The following is a 16,264-nucleotide window of genomic DNA, read 5'->3' on the forward strand; positions in this document are numbered from 1 at the left end:
TTATACAATATACGTATGAAACATATAATATCCACAAATGTATACGCCTTATAAACAGCCAGCCAAAGCGAAAATCTGTATAGTGTGTTCATTCAGCATTAAATAAATAATGGTCCACAGTCATAGTAGAGGGGGCTAAATAAAATAAAGAATGTATGCTATAGCTCTACTCATAGTATTGAACCATCCATCCGATCATATCCAATCTGAAGCAGGAAATACTGCTAGGAGAAAGGAAATTCACCAAATACAGGCCATGGTACAGGTTATCCCAAACACCCCAGCTTCATCAGGGAAAAGCTGCGGCGGCGATACGCGTGGGGCCTTCTTCCCACACCCTCTCCTTGCCATTTGCCGTCCATTCATGTGATACGGATCTGCAGCATTACTCTAGCCTTTTTTTGGCCTCTTGGCTCCCAGGAATTATACCTCAGATTCAGCTGAGTATCCTTTTGGCACATGCCACCTTTATTTCCTGCAGGGGAGCTTCGATAGGGTCTCTCTAGGCTTCTTTCTGGACATTTTATATGTTACCAACTGAGAGATAGGTTCTTTCTTCATACCACACTCTGGGGTAGTTGATTACTTATAGGGGGTGTAGGGCTTTCATGCATGCCTCCCCCGGTTTTGAGCATTACTTTGATCTCCCAGCGATTTGTGGTGTTGATATCATTGTAATTATTATGTTTATTTAGGCCTGTCTATATATATATATGTATATTTGCTGCAGTTCTATCAGGATGTATTAGGGTGTTATACACAGTTTGTATTTTTAAGTGTTTTTATGTGCTTTTTTGTGGTGTTTAATAAAATGTGTTGTTAATTTTCTACATCCTACGGTTGTGCAGGCCTCGTTTAGTCCATTCTTTTCTCTTCTTTTTGGTTATATATATTAGTGGACTTGGCACTGCACCCGTCTTATTTCATAACATACAGCAGGAGTGCACCCTTAATTTATAATTTAGACAGGCGTAGGGAATCAAAAAAAATTAATGGGAGTACTTCTTTAAGCGTTAAAATATGATTTTTCAGGTAAGCCAAAAAAAATGGTATCCCTCCTATATACTTTGGTCTTTTTTGACAGACAAGAATGTACTAGCAGTGAATAGGGAATATTACTACTTTCTAACATAACTTTCAGTTCTATTTCACAATTTCTGCTCCTAGTGAATACAGTAATTATTCAATGTAACCTACTTAACTGGTTATCATTATCATTTCATATAGTACAGTCAAACAAATCGTTAATTCCAGTAATTCTATAAACTAAAAGAAGGCTCTGTTCAGTAAAGTTACCGGAATTTAAGACTGGTAATTTATGCTCAAGAAAACTGAATAAAAAGTTCCAAAAAGAAAAATAAATGAAATCAGTTAATTATCCTTTTGTAGGAATCAACACTTTTGTAAAGCCAACTAACAGAATAGAATTTTTACATGTGATTATGCTGCCACCCAGTGGCTACTATTGTGAACTACAGGCTACGCTTTCAATACTTGATTCTTACCTTCGACCATGATTAGAGAATCTTCTGGACTTTGTAGAATATCACATTTCTTTACAAAATGAATAGCTACAGCCCGGTCATCAAGATTTCCCATTTTCCATGATGCTGACTGATACCAAGGCGTACTTGGAGTATTTGTGTTTGGACTTCCATTAAAGCGATCTTCAAAAATGTTGTTTAGGCTGTGTTCATCAGGAGCATCCAGCCTAAAAATGAGGAGATGCAATAGAGGGAACTTATGCTAACAAACAGCAAAAAATAATAATCAGAAAATGAACAGAATTAATGTGGAGTTTCACAATAACTAAAACAGAGAATGAACTATACATGTTCATTTTGTTTTGTTTTTTCTTAAAGTTCCTCTAACCAATTAAGTATATTTTTCTATTTCTTCTATTTTACTATGCACATTGTATAATTATTATATTTTAGTACTTAAAGAGGTTTTTCAGGACTTTTTTTTCTGATGGGGCGTGACTGCTGCAGTTAGCCATTGGCTATCAATCAGCATGACAATGGCAGTCACAACCTATCAACAGAGCAGAGCGGAAGAGAAGGCGCTGCTCTGACGTGATATCAATGCAATAAAAGACAAATATGGTATAGTATATTGCCCAGCCACATAGTATATTGCCCAGTCACGTAGTATATTGTCCAGCACAGAGCCACGTAGTATAGAGACTTAAAAAAAAAAATAAACCTATAGCCCGTTAAAGTCCTGCTATACTACTCACCGTCCGCCACCTTTCCCGCTCCTTGCCACGTTCCTGGGACCACTCCATTGCAAGTGGCAGCTTGCAGTCCCAGGGCTGGTGTGAGCAGGACCTATGATGACGTCGCAGTCACATGACCGTGACGTCACGGCAGGTCCTTGTCGCACACCAGCCCTGGGACGGGACCGGAAGCTGCCGCTTGCAATGGAGCGGTCCCGGGAGCGTGGAGAGGAACGAGAAAGGCGACGGAGGGTGAGTATAGCAGGTTTTTTGTTTTGTTTTTTCATTATTTTTAACATGACCTATTTTTACTATTGATGCTGCATAGGCAGCATCAATAGTAAATAGTTGGGGACACACAGGGTTAATAGCAGCGGTAACGGAACGCGTTACACCGCGGGCCGTTACCGCTGCCATTAACCCTGTGTGAGCGGTGGGGATTACGGAGCGGGCGCCGGGCAGTGAGTGCAGGGGAGTAGGGGAGGGACTAATCGGACTGTGCCCATCGCTGATTGGTCGTGGCAGCCATCACAGGAAGCTGCCGAGACCAATCAGCAAACGAATAACCGTGACAGAAGGACAGACAGACAGACGGAAGTACCCCTTAGACAATTATGTATATAGATAAAAGAAATCCAAACCTACATGGCCGTGTGTGCAAAAACAGATTGCCGCCCCCTCCCCCCCATAAAACATAAACTAACTGTGGTTTATCACATCTTTGGGAAGTAGAATTCAAATTCCCTAGCCACACCAAGGCCTCATTACTGACACATCTGTTCTCAATCTAGAAATCACTTAAATAGGACCTGCCTGACAAAGTGAAGTAAACAAAAAGATTTAAGCTAGACATCATGTTGAAATCTAAAGAAATTCAGGAACAAATGAGAAACAAAGTAATTGAGATCTATCAGTCTGGAAAAGGTAATAAAGCCATATCTCAAGCTTTGGGACGCCAGCAAACTACAGTGAGAACCATTATCCACAAATGGCAAAAACATGGAACAGAGATAAACCTTCCCAGGAGTGGTCGGCCGACCAAACTTACCCAAAGAGCATCACAAAAGACCTCACAATATCATCCAATTAACTGCAGGTCTCACTTGCCTCAGTTAAGGTCAGAGTTCATGACTCCACTGTAAGAAAGTCTGGGCAAAAATGGCCTTCATGGTAGAGTTCCAAGATGAAAACTACTGCTGAGGAATAAGAACAAAGGCTTATTTCAGTTTTGTCAGAAAAGATCTTGATGATCCACAATACTTTTGGGAGAATAGTCTGTGGACTAATGAGACAAAAGTTGAACTTTTTGAAAAGTGTATGTCCCATAACATCTGGCGCAGAAATAACACAGCATTTCAGAAAAGGATCATCATACCAACAGTAAGATATGGTGGTGGTAGTGTGATGTTGTGAGGCTTTTTTGCAGGCTCAGGACCTGAAAAATCCTGAAGAAAAATGTCCAGCCATCTGTTCATGACCTCAACCTGAAATGCAGCAGGACAATGAGCCGAAACACACCAGCAAGCCCAACTCTGAATGGCTTAATAAAAACAAGTGGAGTGGCCTATTTAAAGTCCTCGGGTTTCTGAGACGGTTCATACTTGAAAACCCTCCAATGTGGCTGAATTACAATTCTGCAAAGATGAGTGGACCCAAATTCCTCCAGAGCATTGTAAAAAAAAAAAACCTCATTGCGATAATTGGCAAACACTCGATTGCAGCTGTTGCTGCTAAGGGCGGCCCAACCAGTCATTAGGTTTAGGGGGCAATCACTTTTTCACACAGGGCCATGTAGGTTTGGATTTCTTTTCCCCTTAATAATAAAGAACCTTCATTTAAAACTGCATTTTGTGTGTACTTGTTATATCCTTATCTAATAATTAATTTTGTTTGTTGATCAGAAACATTTAAGGGTGACAAACATACAAAAGAATAGGAAATCAGGAAGGGGCAAACACTTTTTCACACAACTGTAAATCCAAGGGGGTGAGCAATAACTTTACCTGTATACTGATAAGCACTTATCTCCCCAACCTCAAAGTATAGGTAGATTAAGGGTATGTGCACACGTCAGGATTTCTTGCAGAAATTTTCCTGACAAAAACCGGAGATTTCTGCCAGAAATCCGCATGCGTTTTTACCGCGATTTTGACGCGTTTTTGGTGCATTTTTTCCCAAATGCATAGAATTGCGGGAAAAACGCAGAAAATCCGCAAAAATAATGAACATGCTCATTTTTTTACCGCGATGCGTTTTTTTCGCGGAAAAAAACGCATCCATGTGCACAAAACATGCAGAATGCATTCTAAATGATAGAATGCATAATGTATGCGTTTTTAATGAGTTTTTATAGTGTTTTTAGCGCGAAAAAACGCGGAAAAAAACGCGAAAAAAACCTGTACGTGTGCACATAGCTTTACTGCCATACCACTTTTTAACTAGGTACAATAGCTTAAGAAGGCTATTCTTAATTATTCAATTATTCAATTAATTATTATTCAATATCATTAACACTAGCTTCTGCAGTCTGTCTCCTGATGTTAGCAGAAACAAGAATCTGACAGGTAGTATTTTGACCAGCTACGTTCTACCGGAGGTCCAGAAGTGAGTCATCTCTACTGTACCAGTAAGCATGGATACTGTTGTGAATTCTGTGGTCAAGCTCCCTCCTGTGGTCATAAGTGGTACTTCGGCTGGTTCTGTCTATGAGCTTCCTCTGGTGGATGTGAGTGGGGCTGCGGCTTCTGAGTTTCCTTCCTCAGGTGACGGGGTTAAGTCGTTAGGTGCTGCTCTATTTAACTCCACCTAGTTCTTTGTTCCTGGCCTCCAGTCAATGTTCCAGTGTTGGTCTTGCTTTCTCCTGGATCGTTCTTGTGGCCTGTCTGCCCTGCATAAGCTAAGTTCTGCTTGTGTTATTTTTGTTTGCTATTTTTTCTGTCCAGCTTGCTATATTGGTTTGTCTTGCTGGCTGGAAGCTCTGGGACGCAGAGGAAGCACCTCCGTACCGTTAGTCGGTGCGGAGGGCCAAGACTGGGCATATTGCGGTCAGCAGAGTTCCCACGTCTCAGAGCTCGTCCTATGTGATTAGCAACTATCAGGTCATTTTCTGTGCTCGTAACCACCAGGTCCATTGTGGTTCTGAATCACCTGTTCACAACAGGATACTTGGCTAATATAAGAATACTAGATGGTGGCCCGATTCTAACGCATCGGGTATTCTAGAATATGCATGTCCACGTAGTATATTTCACAGCCCAGGTAGTATATTGCCCAACCATGAGGTATATTGCCCAGCCACATAGTATATTGCCCAGTCACGTACTATATTGCCCAGCTACGTAGTATATTGCCCAGTTACGTAGTATATTGGCCAGCCATGTAGTATATTGCCCAGCCACGTAGTATATTGCCCAGCCACGTAGTATATTGCCCAGCCACGTAGTATACAGCACAGAGCCACGTAGTATATTGCCCAGCCACGTAGTATATTGGCCAGCCACGTAGTATATTGCCCAGTCATGTAGTATATTGCCCAGCCACGTAGTATATTGCCCAGCTACGTAGTATATTGCCCAGTCACATAGTATATTGCCCAGCCACATAGTATATTGCTCAACCACGTAGTATATTGCCGAACGACGTAGTATATTGCCCAGCTACGTAGTATACAGCACAGAGCCACGTAGTATATTGCCCAGTCACGTAGTATATTGCCCAGCTATGTAGTATACAGCATAGAGCCACAAAGTATATTGCCCAGCCACGTAGTATATTGCCCAGCCACGTAGTATATTGCCCAACCACAAAGTATATTGCCCAGCCCACGTAGTATATTGCCCAGCCACGTAGTATATTGCCCAGCCACGTAGCATATTGCTCAGTCACGTAGTATATTGCCCAGTCACGTAGTATATTGCCCAGTCACGTGGTATATTGCCCAGTCACGTAGTATGTTGCCCAGCTACATAGTATATTGCCCAGTCACGTAGTATATTGCCCAGCCACGTAGTATATTGCCCAGTCACGTAGAATATTGCCCAGTCACGTAGAATATTGCCCAGTCACGTAGAATATTGCCCAGTCACGTAGTATATTGCCCAGTCACATAGTATATTGCCCAGTCATGTAGTATATTGCCCAGCTACATAGTATATTGCCCAGTCACGTAGTATATTGCCCAGTCACGTAGTATATTGCCCAGCCACGTAGTATATTGCCCAGCCACATAGTATATTGCCCAATCACGTAGTATATTGCCCAGCCACGTAGTATATTGCCCAGCCACGTAGTATATTGCCCAGCCACATAGTATACAGCAGAGCCACGTAGTATACAGCACAGACACGTAGTATACTGCCCAGTCACGTAGTATATTGCCCAGTCACGTAGTATATTGTCCAGCTACGTAGTATATTGCCCAGCCACGTAGTATATTGGCCAGCCACGTAGTATATTGCCCAGCCACATAGTATATTGCCCAGCCACGTAGTATATTGCACAGCCACGTAGTATATTGCACAGCCACGTAGTATACAGCACAGAGCCACGTAGTATATTGCCCAGTCACGTAGTATATTGCCCAGCTATGTAGTATACAGCATAGAACCACAAAGTACAGTGGGGCAAAAAAGTATTTAGTCAGTCAGCAATAGTGCAAGTTTCACCACTTAAAAAGATGAGAGGCGTCTGTAATTTACATCATAGGTAGACCTCAACTATGGGAGACAAACTGAGAAAAAAAAATCCAGAAAATCACATTGTCTGTTTTTTTAACATTTAATTTGCATATTATGGTGGAAAATAAGTATTTGGTCAGAAACAAAATTTCATCTCAATACTTTGTAATATAGCCTTTGTTGGCAATGACAGAGGTCAAACGTCTTCTGTAAGTCTTCACAAGGTTGCCACACACTGTTGTTGGTATGTTGGCCCATTCCTCCATGCAGATCTCCTCTAGAGCAGTGATGTTTTTGGCTTTTCGCTTGGCAACACGGACTTTCAACTCCCTCCAAAGGTTTTCTATAGGGTTGAGATCTGGAGACTGGCTAGGCCACTCCAGGACCTTGAAATGCTTCTTACGAAGCCACTCCTTCGTTGCCCTGGCGGTGTGCTTTGGATCATTGTCATGTTGAAAGACCCAGCCACGTTTCATCTTCAATGCCCTTGCTGATGGAAGGAGGTTTGCACTCAAAATCTCACGATACATGGCCCCATTCATTCTTTCATGTACCCGGATCAGTCGTCCTGGCCCCTTTGCAGAGAAACAGCCCCAAAGCATGATGTTTCCACCACCATGCTTTACAGTAGGTATGGTGTTTGATGGATGCAACTCAGTATTCTTTTTCCTCCAAACACGACAAGTTGTGTTTCTACCAAACAGTTCCAGTTTGGTTTCATCAGACCATAGGACATTCTCCCAAAACTCCTCTGGATCATCCAAATGCTCTCTAGCAAACTTCAGACGGGCCCGGACATGTACTGGCTTAAGCAGTGGGACACGTCTGGCACTGCAGGATCTGAGTCCATGGTGGCGTAGTGTGTTACTTATGGTAGGCCTTGTTACATTGGTCCCAGCTCTCTGCAGTTCATTCACTAGGTCCCCCCGCTTGGTTCTGGGATTTTTGCTCACCGTTCTTGTGATCATTTTGACCCCACGGGGTGGGATTTTGCGTGGAGCCCCAGATCGAGGGAGATTATCAGTGGTCTTGTATGTCTTCCATTTTCTAATTATTGCTCCCACTGTTGATTTCTTCAATCCAAGCGGGTTGGCTATTGCAGATTCAGTCTTCCCAGCCTGGTGCAGGGCTACAATTTTGTTTCTGGTGTCCTTTGACAGCTCTTTGGTCTTCACCATAGTGGAGTTTGGAGTCAGACTGTTTGAGGGTGTGCACAGGTGTCTTTTTATACTGATAACAAGTTTAAACAGGTGCCATTAATACAGGTAATGAGTGGAGGAAAGAGGAGACTCTTACAGAAGAAGTTACAGGTCAGTGAGAGCCAGAAATCTTGATTGTTTGTTTCTGACCAAATACTTATTTTCCACCATAATATGCAAATAAAATGATAAAAAAAACAGACAATGTGATTTTCTGGATTTTTTTTTCTCAGTTTGTCTCCCATAGTTGAGGTCTACCTATGATGTAAATTACAGACGCCTCTCATCTTTTTAAGTGGTGGAACTTGCACTATTGCTAACTGACTAAATACTTTTTTGCCCCACTGTATATTGCCCAGCCACGTAGTATATTGCCCAGCCACGTAGTATATTGCCCAGCCACGTAGTATATTGCCCAGCCACGTAGTATATTGCACAGCCACGTAGTATATTGCACAGCCACGTAGTATATTGCACAGCCACGTAGTATACAGCACAGAGCCACGTAGTATACAGCAGAGCCACGTAGTATACAGCACAGAGCCACGTAGTATACAGCACAGACACGTGGTATACTACCCAGCCACGTAGTATATTGCCCAGCCACGTAGTATATTGCCCAGCCACGTAGTATATTGCCCAGTCACGTAGTATATTGCCCAGTCACGTAGTATATCGTCCAGCTACGTAGTATATTGCCCAGCCATGTATGTAACAGGTTAAAAAATAAACATATACTCATCTTCCGAGGGCCCCTTGTAGTCCTGTAGCCTGTGTGCGGTGCACGCGGCAGCTTCCGGTCCCAGGGTTGGTATGAGCGCAGGACCTGTGATGACGTCGCGGTCACATGACCGTGACATCATGGCAGGTCGTTCTTGCATAGCATCCTTAGCACCGGAACCTGCCGCTTGCACTGCTGAGGAGAGGACGCAACGTCGGAGAGTGAGAATAACCTTTTTTTTTATTATTCTTATTTGTAACATTAGATCTTTTTACTATTGATGCTGCATACGCATCATCAATAGTAAACAGTTGGTCAGACAGGGTTAATAGCTGCGTAACCGGAGTGCGTTACACCACGCTCCGGTAACGCTGGCATTAACCCTGTGTGAGGGCTGACTGGATGACTGGAGGGGAGTATGGAGCAGGCACTGACTGCGGGGAGGAAAGAGCGGCCATATTGCCGCCGGACTGTGGCCGTCGCTGATTGGTCGTGGCAATGGGCGTTTTGCCACGACCAATCAGTGACTTGGATTCCATGACAGACAGAGGCCGCGACCAATGAATATCCGTGACAGACAGACAGAAAGACGGAAGTGACCCCTAGACAATTATATAGTAGATGTGTTTTATGGGGGTATAGAGGATTAGAAGTGGACCACATAGGTATTATTTCAACAATTATGCTAAGTCAGCTTTCCTCTTTCCATTTGCCCCCTACTTCCTCCTTAACTTGTTTGCATACTTACAAATACAATACTTACAATGAATTACATGTAGAGCAGTGAAGCTTCAGGGACTGATACAGGTGCTGGGGTAGAAAACTTCTTAGTCTTGCTCTGATCCGAAATTTCTGAGGAGCCTTGCTTTTAATGATACTGGCAAGAGAGGTTATCCGCCATTGTTGATAAGCAGGAAGTACTACAAAAAAAAAATGACATTGCAAACCCAAAAATTGAATGGTAGAAATCATACTTAATTTCCTGCAGTAGTTCACATCTATACTCCTCTCCTGATTGGAGTTAAGACAGCATTATTCTATCACTTCTAAGGCTACAATGTGCATCTTTTACCAAGCCAAATCCTTTATGGCAAAATATGCATGATGTGTAGCAGACTGAATGATCGGTCCCAGCAGAGAAAGAAGCTGATCTCTCTGCTAAGATTTATTACAAAGTTGCTTATTTGAAAGTGTATTATTGGATTATGAAATAAAAACTAAGACGATGGTTACTTTAAATGTGATACAGTATCTTAAATGGGAAGTGTACTTTCACCAACTTTGCAAATATCAATAGTACCAGCGAATCTATTTGTACTATATCTTATTGAAGTAATCTAATTCTTTCTCCTCTTATGAGCCACTTCTCCCACTCCCGTGTCTTCTGACCTCACCATTCACTCCGAAATCTGAATTGCTCCAAACAAAAAGACTGCCAGCACAGTATGGATTCAGGTTACACAGCCTATTAAACTAGATGTATGGGGGAGCAGAGAGGAAGAGAGAAAAGCGGAGTGAGAAGCAAAATAGATGGTGCAGATTTTAGCTAGCGGATGCCAGAGATGGATTCCCAGTTACACTTCTCACTACTGCAGAATGGTTTCCTCCATGCTGCTACTTCTGCCTATGTGCTATCAAAGATAAAAAGTAGGAATACATGTGTGTTTTTAATGAATGAGATAAATTACAACAGGAAGTCTCCACCCACTAGCTCAGTGTCAACTGCAAATTAGATAGAGCCTGCATAGAGGAACGCTGATGAAAAATGCTGAATAAAAGTCATATAAATGGACAGAAATAGGGTTCCTCATGTTCATATCTTATTCTGAAAATGTACTTGAAATTATAGTTCCCTTTTAAAGGATGTTTGATATCAAGCAATGTGTAGGAGCGTATTTTCAGGCTCGTAGAAACAGTGACCATGACTTAGCGACAGCATCACTATGACAAATGACATGGCAGACAATGAAAACTTCCAGCTAGCAAATTAAAAAGCTGAGGTTTGCAGAATAAACGGGCTTCATAAATGAAGGAACTGCATAAGAGGATCTAACTTTTGTTTGTTTCTTTAACTTTAAGATTGAATACGTTTCTTTTACACCGTTCGTGACCACTATATAAAAAAAGAAACATTCTATGACAAAATAACATGTTCTAAGTCAAGATAGATCTATGAAAAAGGAGTCTTATTTGTTTTCACACTCTCCGAATATTCCTTTCCTTCATCTACAGTCTATGGTTGTTTGATATGAGCCCTACAACGGGAGAACAGCTCATTTCAGATAACTACACAACCCGCAGTGCAGGAAGCTTTCCTCACTGTGATCTTCAGATCCATTAATGGTTTTCTACCTGTCACAGAAAGCTGCTGGCATCTCTCCAGAGCATCAAAGGGCGCCGACATCTGACCTGCATGTAAGATAAAAGAACGGGAATGACTGCCTCTGGACCATCAGTCCTCCATACTGCTCAATATTTCCAGTTGACACACACAACCCACATTATTCCTGGATAAAACAAACCATTTCTCCATTCGGCACCCCTTCTTGGCCAATAACCTCAGGCCAATTTTACATGGCAAGCACCCCTGTGCTATGTGGGGGAACGGGAGGCAACAAAAGGCAATGGATAGGATTTTGTGGAGTCATAAACTTTAATTTTTTCAAACTATATTCTGGCACGGTCATAATAGTATTCAGTATAACTTGTAATTTATGCGATGAAATCCCTATTCATTCTGGAGTTATCGGCCAAGTGGGCGGGCCTACAGGCTATGCTGTATAAGTGTGCATGCAGAGCTAGCTGGCGATCATGGATTAGAGTCTCCCATATGACTGCTGAGTCAACAAAAAGCAGGAATTTACCAAAGTAAAATAGTTTTACTTTATAGGTTTTTTTCCAGAAAACTTTACATCGATCTGTCCATCTAGTCCCCTGCTGTAACATGCTGCCCAGAGATTGCACAGCATTTCCAAGTGGACAGGCTCCATTTAACCCCTTAAAGCATTGCATTGTCAGGAGTACACTTTCCCAGCTTTCTGCTTCTTGCTTGCGGAGGGTCCTGACTGATTGACAATTCAGATCAGCGGCATTCTTGTTCCCCTAGTCTCAAGAGCATGCCCTCCGATGCTGCGCCAAAGCTCCTCTTATTAAAAGTAAGCATTGGAGAAAGATTCTTGAGATCTGTGCCCGACCCATAGATCTTAAAGGCTCATTTACATAGAAAAACATGGATTTCTATGGAATAAGATATCTGACCACAGATATCAAAGTATCATTGCATTCAGCTTTCTACGATCTACATGCTCATACAGATGGCATGTAGAAGAAGCAGTGGCCGCACAACCACTGCCGGAATGTAAAAAGTGTCTTGTGGCATATCGATGTACCACTAAGGCTACGTTCACATTTGCGTTGTGCGCCGCTGCGTCGGCGACGCAACGCACAACGCAAATAAAAATGCACTAAAACGCACGCAAAAACGCTGCGTTTTGCGACGCATGCGTCCTTTTTTGCCGAAATTTGGATGCAAGAAAAATGCAACTTGTTGCGTTTTCTGCGCCCGACGCTTGCGGCAGAAAAAACGCATGCGTCGCACAACGCAGCACAACGCATGTCCATGCGTCCCCCATGTTAAATATAGGGGCGCATGACGCTTGCGTCGCCGCTGCGTCGCCCGACGCAAACTTGCAAAACGCTAATGTGAACGTAGCCTAAGGCCAGTGACTGGCTGCAGTGATCCCGTGTGGTCGAACCATGTCACCGCAGTTATCAGTGACTAGCTTAACCTTTCAAATTAAATCAGTAATTGCAAAAAAAAAATCTGACATACCTAATTGGCTATCTGATGTGCTTGCTTCAAACAGAGGTTGGGTCTCTTTCAGATCCACAGCATCCAGGACCCTTGCATGAAACAAACAAAATAAAAGATCAACAATGGATACACATTTATCATAACATAACAGCAGAACTGCTCAGAAGCAATGGAAATATGGGCGTTACGTCAGGACCTTCCAAGATACAAAGACACAATAAAGGAGTGGTCTACCTTTGAGAGAGTTTTTTGCATACATGCATTTTGGGCTAAAAATCCACTTTGCAGTTGGATTTCATTGAAAATTTTGCACCGTTTGCCTTCCATAGCCTTTTTATTGCACTCTATTGCAGGCTGCAGAATGGGTTAACAGAGAATCGATCAGAGAGCTCTTTCTGATAAGAGAGTTTGTAACTTCTAGTCAAAGGGAGCAAAACTTTTATTTAAAACCAATTACAAAAATTATTTTAAAGAAAGAAAAATCAGCTTATGCTCCCCTCAGAAATGATGGAGGTAGTACTAGAGTCAGATACATCGATTGCTGTCCTGTAATACTAAAGTTTATTTGTGCAGCCAGTTTCATACCCCTGGCTATCTCTGGCAGCACTGGAATCCTTTCCATTATGTGTGCACTGCTGAGACTGATATTCATGCGCTCTGGCTCCCCCTGCTGATTGACGGGTAATATGGGACTCACCGGAATCAGGGTCTCAGTCACCACGTTTTTCCTAAACTCAAATGGACAACATAAACGATAGAAAATTGATAAATTCTTGCACCTTCCAGTAAAAAATAAAAGTACTTTAAAACAAACACATTTTTCTCATCATGGGAGCCTAAGGGTGGAATTCAGCTGACAGCGGAGGCACTAGTCAGTCATCCGTTAATACAAAATGGACCCCCTATGGGTAAAGGATGGCATTAGTGATGAGCGAATATACTCGTTACTCGAGATTTCACGAGCACACCGGGGGTCCTCAGAGTATTTTTTAGTGCTCGGAGTTTTAGTTTTTATTGCCGCAGCTGAATGATTTACAGCTACTAGCCAGCATAAGTACATGTGGGGGTTGCCTGGATGCTAGGGAATCCCCACATGGACTTATGCTGGCTAACAGATGTAAATCATTCAGCTGCGGCGAAGAAAACTAAATCTCCGAGCACTAAAAAACACTTTGAGGACACCCGAGAGTGCTCGAGAAATCTCGAGTAACGAGTATATTCGCTCATCACTAGATAGCATCCTTCAGATGTAAAATAATTTCAATAATCAGAAACAAGCTTGGACCTTATGTAACACAATCACATGGAAACACCACTGGAATATTGCAGTATGGTAGGTAAGGCGTATTCGCACACATAGCAGTACTTTAATAGCTTTTTTACTAGATGGAATTAGAAATAGAATGGCTTGGTGAACTAGCCAAATAAAAGATAGCAATTATTTTGGACTCACTTTTGTAGTTCTTTAACATCTGAATCATCTTCTGGGGGCACTGAAATTCCTCGTCCATAACCTGTTCCCCCATGAAGGTGAAATTCCACATATGTATCATGTCCTTGGATTACATTAGCTGCACTGTGTAATTTGGCATGTATATTGTGAATAACAACGTAACTTCTAATCTGAAATATGAAAAGTTGCAATACTGCACATTGGTTTAGGATAAATACCATGTAAAAATGTTATATGGTAAACAATGGTCACAGTCAACAAACAAAATGATTTGAAGGGTTAAAGGGAATCTGTCAGCAGGTTGTTATGTAATCTGACAGCAGTATGATGCAGAGTCCCCAATTCCGGCAATGTATCACTTCCTTTACTGGGTGCAACAGTTATGATGGATCTAAAGTAGAAAAAACTAATTCTGCCTGAGATCTTAATGCTGTAACCCCATCCCCACCAATGATTAGCAGCTTTCTATGTACACGGTATATTGACAGACAGCTTATAGGTGGACCTGAAGGAATGATGTCACTTTCAGGGGCGGTGCTGGTCTCTGCACGCAGGATATTCTTCATACAAAGCTCACTGACAGTGCGCTCTATTGCGGAGTCATTGCTTCTAATGCGAGCCAACAAGAGAGCGCACTGTCACTGTGTATATTGCACAGTGACAAGAATCTACTGAGCACATGTTGGAATTGACAAGCGATGCATGCTCAGTAGAGCAAAGACTAGCCCAGCACCATCATAGTCACGGATGATGCTTCCTTTCAGGAACTGGGATGACACTGCGGCAGTGGTCCCAGTCTCTGATGGTTCTTTGAGTATCCCAGCATGCACTGGGATTATTAAACAAAGTATCACCAAAAAGCAAATTCCGGTGCTAAAAAATAAACAAATAAGTTAGATTGCTAGTGAGGGAATAGTAGGGACTTTTTTTTTTTTTTTTTTTTAATTAAAGTCTATTAGAAACGCGTTTAAAATTCTGTCTAGGTGGTACCGGACCCCAGAAAGGTTGATTCATTTGGGATTAGCAGACTCCCCGCTATGTTGGAGATGTTCTCGCTCCGTGGGTTCCTTAGCACATATTTTCTGGTTTTGCCCGGGAATTAGTGCAATTTTGGTCAGATATAAACAAATCTCTCCACAGTATGAACCTAATGGATCGAGACCTTGCTCCCCAGGATGTTCTGCTTTCCCTCCCTTCTTCCTCCTTTAACCCAAGGAGACACGACTTACTACCTATTTTACTAGCAGCTGCAAAACACCTGATTTCAATGCATTGGATGAAAATAACCTCCCCAACGCTAAAAGAATGGACTCTTAAGGTCCAAGACCTGTATCGCTTAGAGGAACTGTCTAGCTGGGGAACACGCACCCACGAGAAATTCTGTGCTTCCGTGGCTTCCTTGGGTTGAATTTTTATCTCCTCCCTCTAGCTCTGGAACAGGAGTTCTCTCCATTCCCCCTAACTCAAATTTTCCAAGTAGACATGACGACCGACCCCACCTCCACATCTATACCCAATACTAGCCTATTCCAGTCACTTTTTATGCCATCCATTCCTCCTCAATCATCAATAAATTAACTTGCTGTATCATAGTCCTTCCTGTCTCATCTTCTAGCCTTATAATTTTCTTTATAGTTCATAATGGTATCTAAGGCTATCCACTCTGGACCTGAAACATTGTTTTATGTTTAATGCTCAATTGTCCTATTCTCCTAATAAGTATATATTGATAATATAGATCTCCTGATTATTTTGAGACTTGTTGTCTAAAAACTATCTGAGTTTGACATGCGAGCTTATGTTTATTATAACCTGTTTTCTGTTTATTGAAAAACTTAAATAAAGAATTTAAAAAAAATAAAAAATTATAGTCTATTAGAAAATTGATTAAATAGATAGACATTTAGGATGAAAACTTACCGTATTTTCCGGCGTATAAGACGACTGGGCGTATAAGACGACCCCCAACTTTTCCAGTTAAAATATAAAATCTTCTCAAAAGTCGGGGGTTGTCTTATAGGGTGGGTGTGGAGCAATCTGCGGTCGAAGTATATAGTGGGGGGGAGTGGTCCCGATGACGAGGTGAGGGAGCGCCTCACCAGGAAGGTGTAGGTGAAGCAAACTGTCAGCGTCTGGGATGCCAGGGTTATGCAAAAAAGAGAGAGAGAGCGGTGCTGTGCCTA

At 42.1% G+C, this 16,264-nt stretch overlaps 1 protein-coding gene across 3 annotated transcripts in view; it reads right to left on the bottom strand.

The window, feature by feature from the left end:
* POT1 (protection of telomeres 1) overlaps positions 1–16,264 on the bottom strand; it is a 93,409-nt gene that overhangs the window by 17,763 nt on the left and 59,382 nt on the right. For all 3 annotated transcript variants that reach the window (XR_011320740.1, XM_069764912.1, XM_069764910.1), the window contains exons 6-10: positions 14,082–14,251; positions 12,647–12,717; positions 11,167–11,223; positions 9,578–9,734; positions 1,506–1,711 (exon numbers count right to left, since the gene is read on the bottom strand). Coding sequence is in view for 2 of the 3 variants with exons in the window: in XM_069764912.1 (XP_069621013.1) it covers positions 1,506–1,711; positions 9,578–9,734; positions 11,167–11,223; positions 12,647–12,717; positions 14,082–14,251 (661 nt within the window). In the remaining variant the exon portion in view is untranslated. The remainder of the gene's footprint in view (positions 1–1,505; positions 1,712–9,577; positions 9,735–11,166; positions 11,224–12,646; positions 12,718–14,081; positions 14,252–16,264) is intronic.

This window comes from Ranitomeya imitator, chromosome 4 (genome assembly GCF_032444005.1).
Source record: "Ranitomeya imitator isolate aRanImi1 chromosome 4, aRanImi1.pri, whole genome shotgun sequence".
Classification (NCBI taxonomy): Eukaryota; Metazoa; Chordata; class Amphibia; order Anura; family Dendrobatidae; genus Ranitomeya; species Ranitomeya imitator.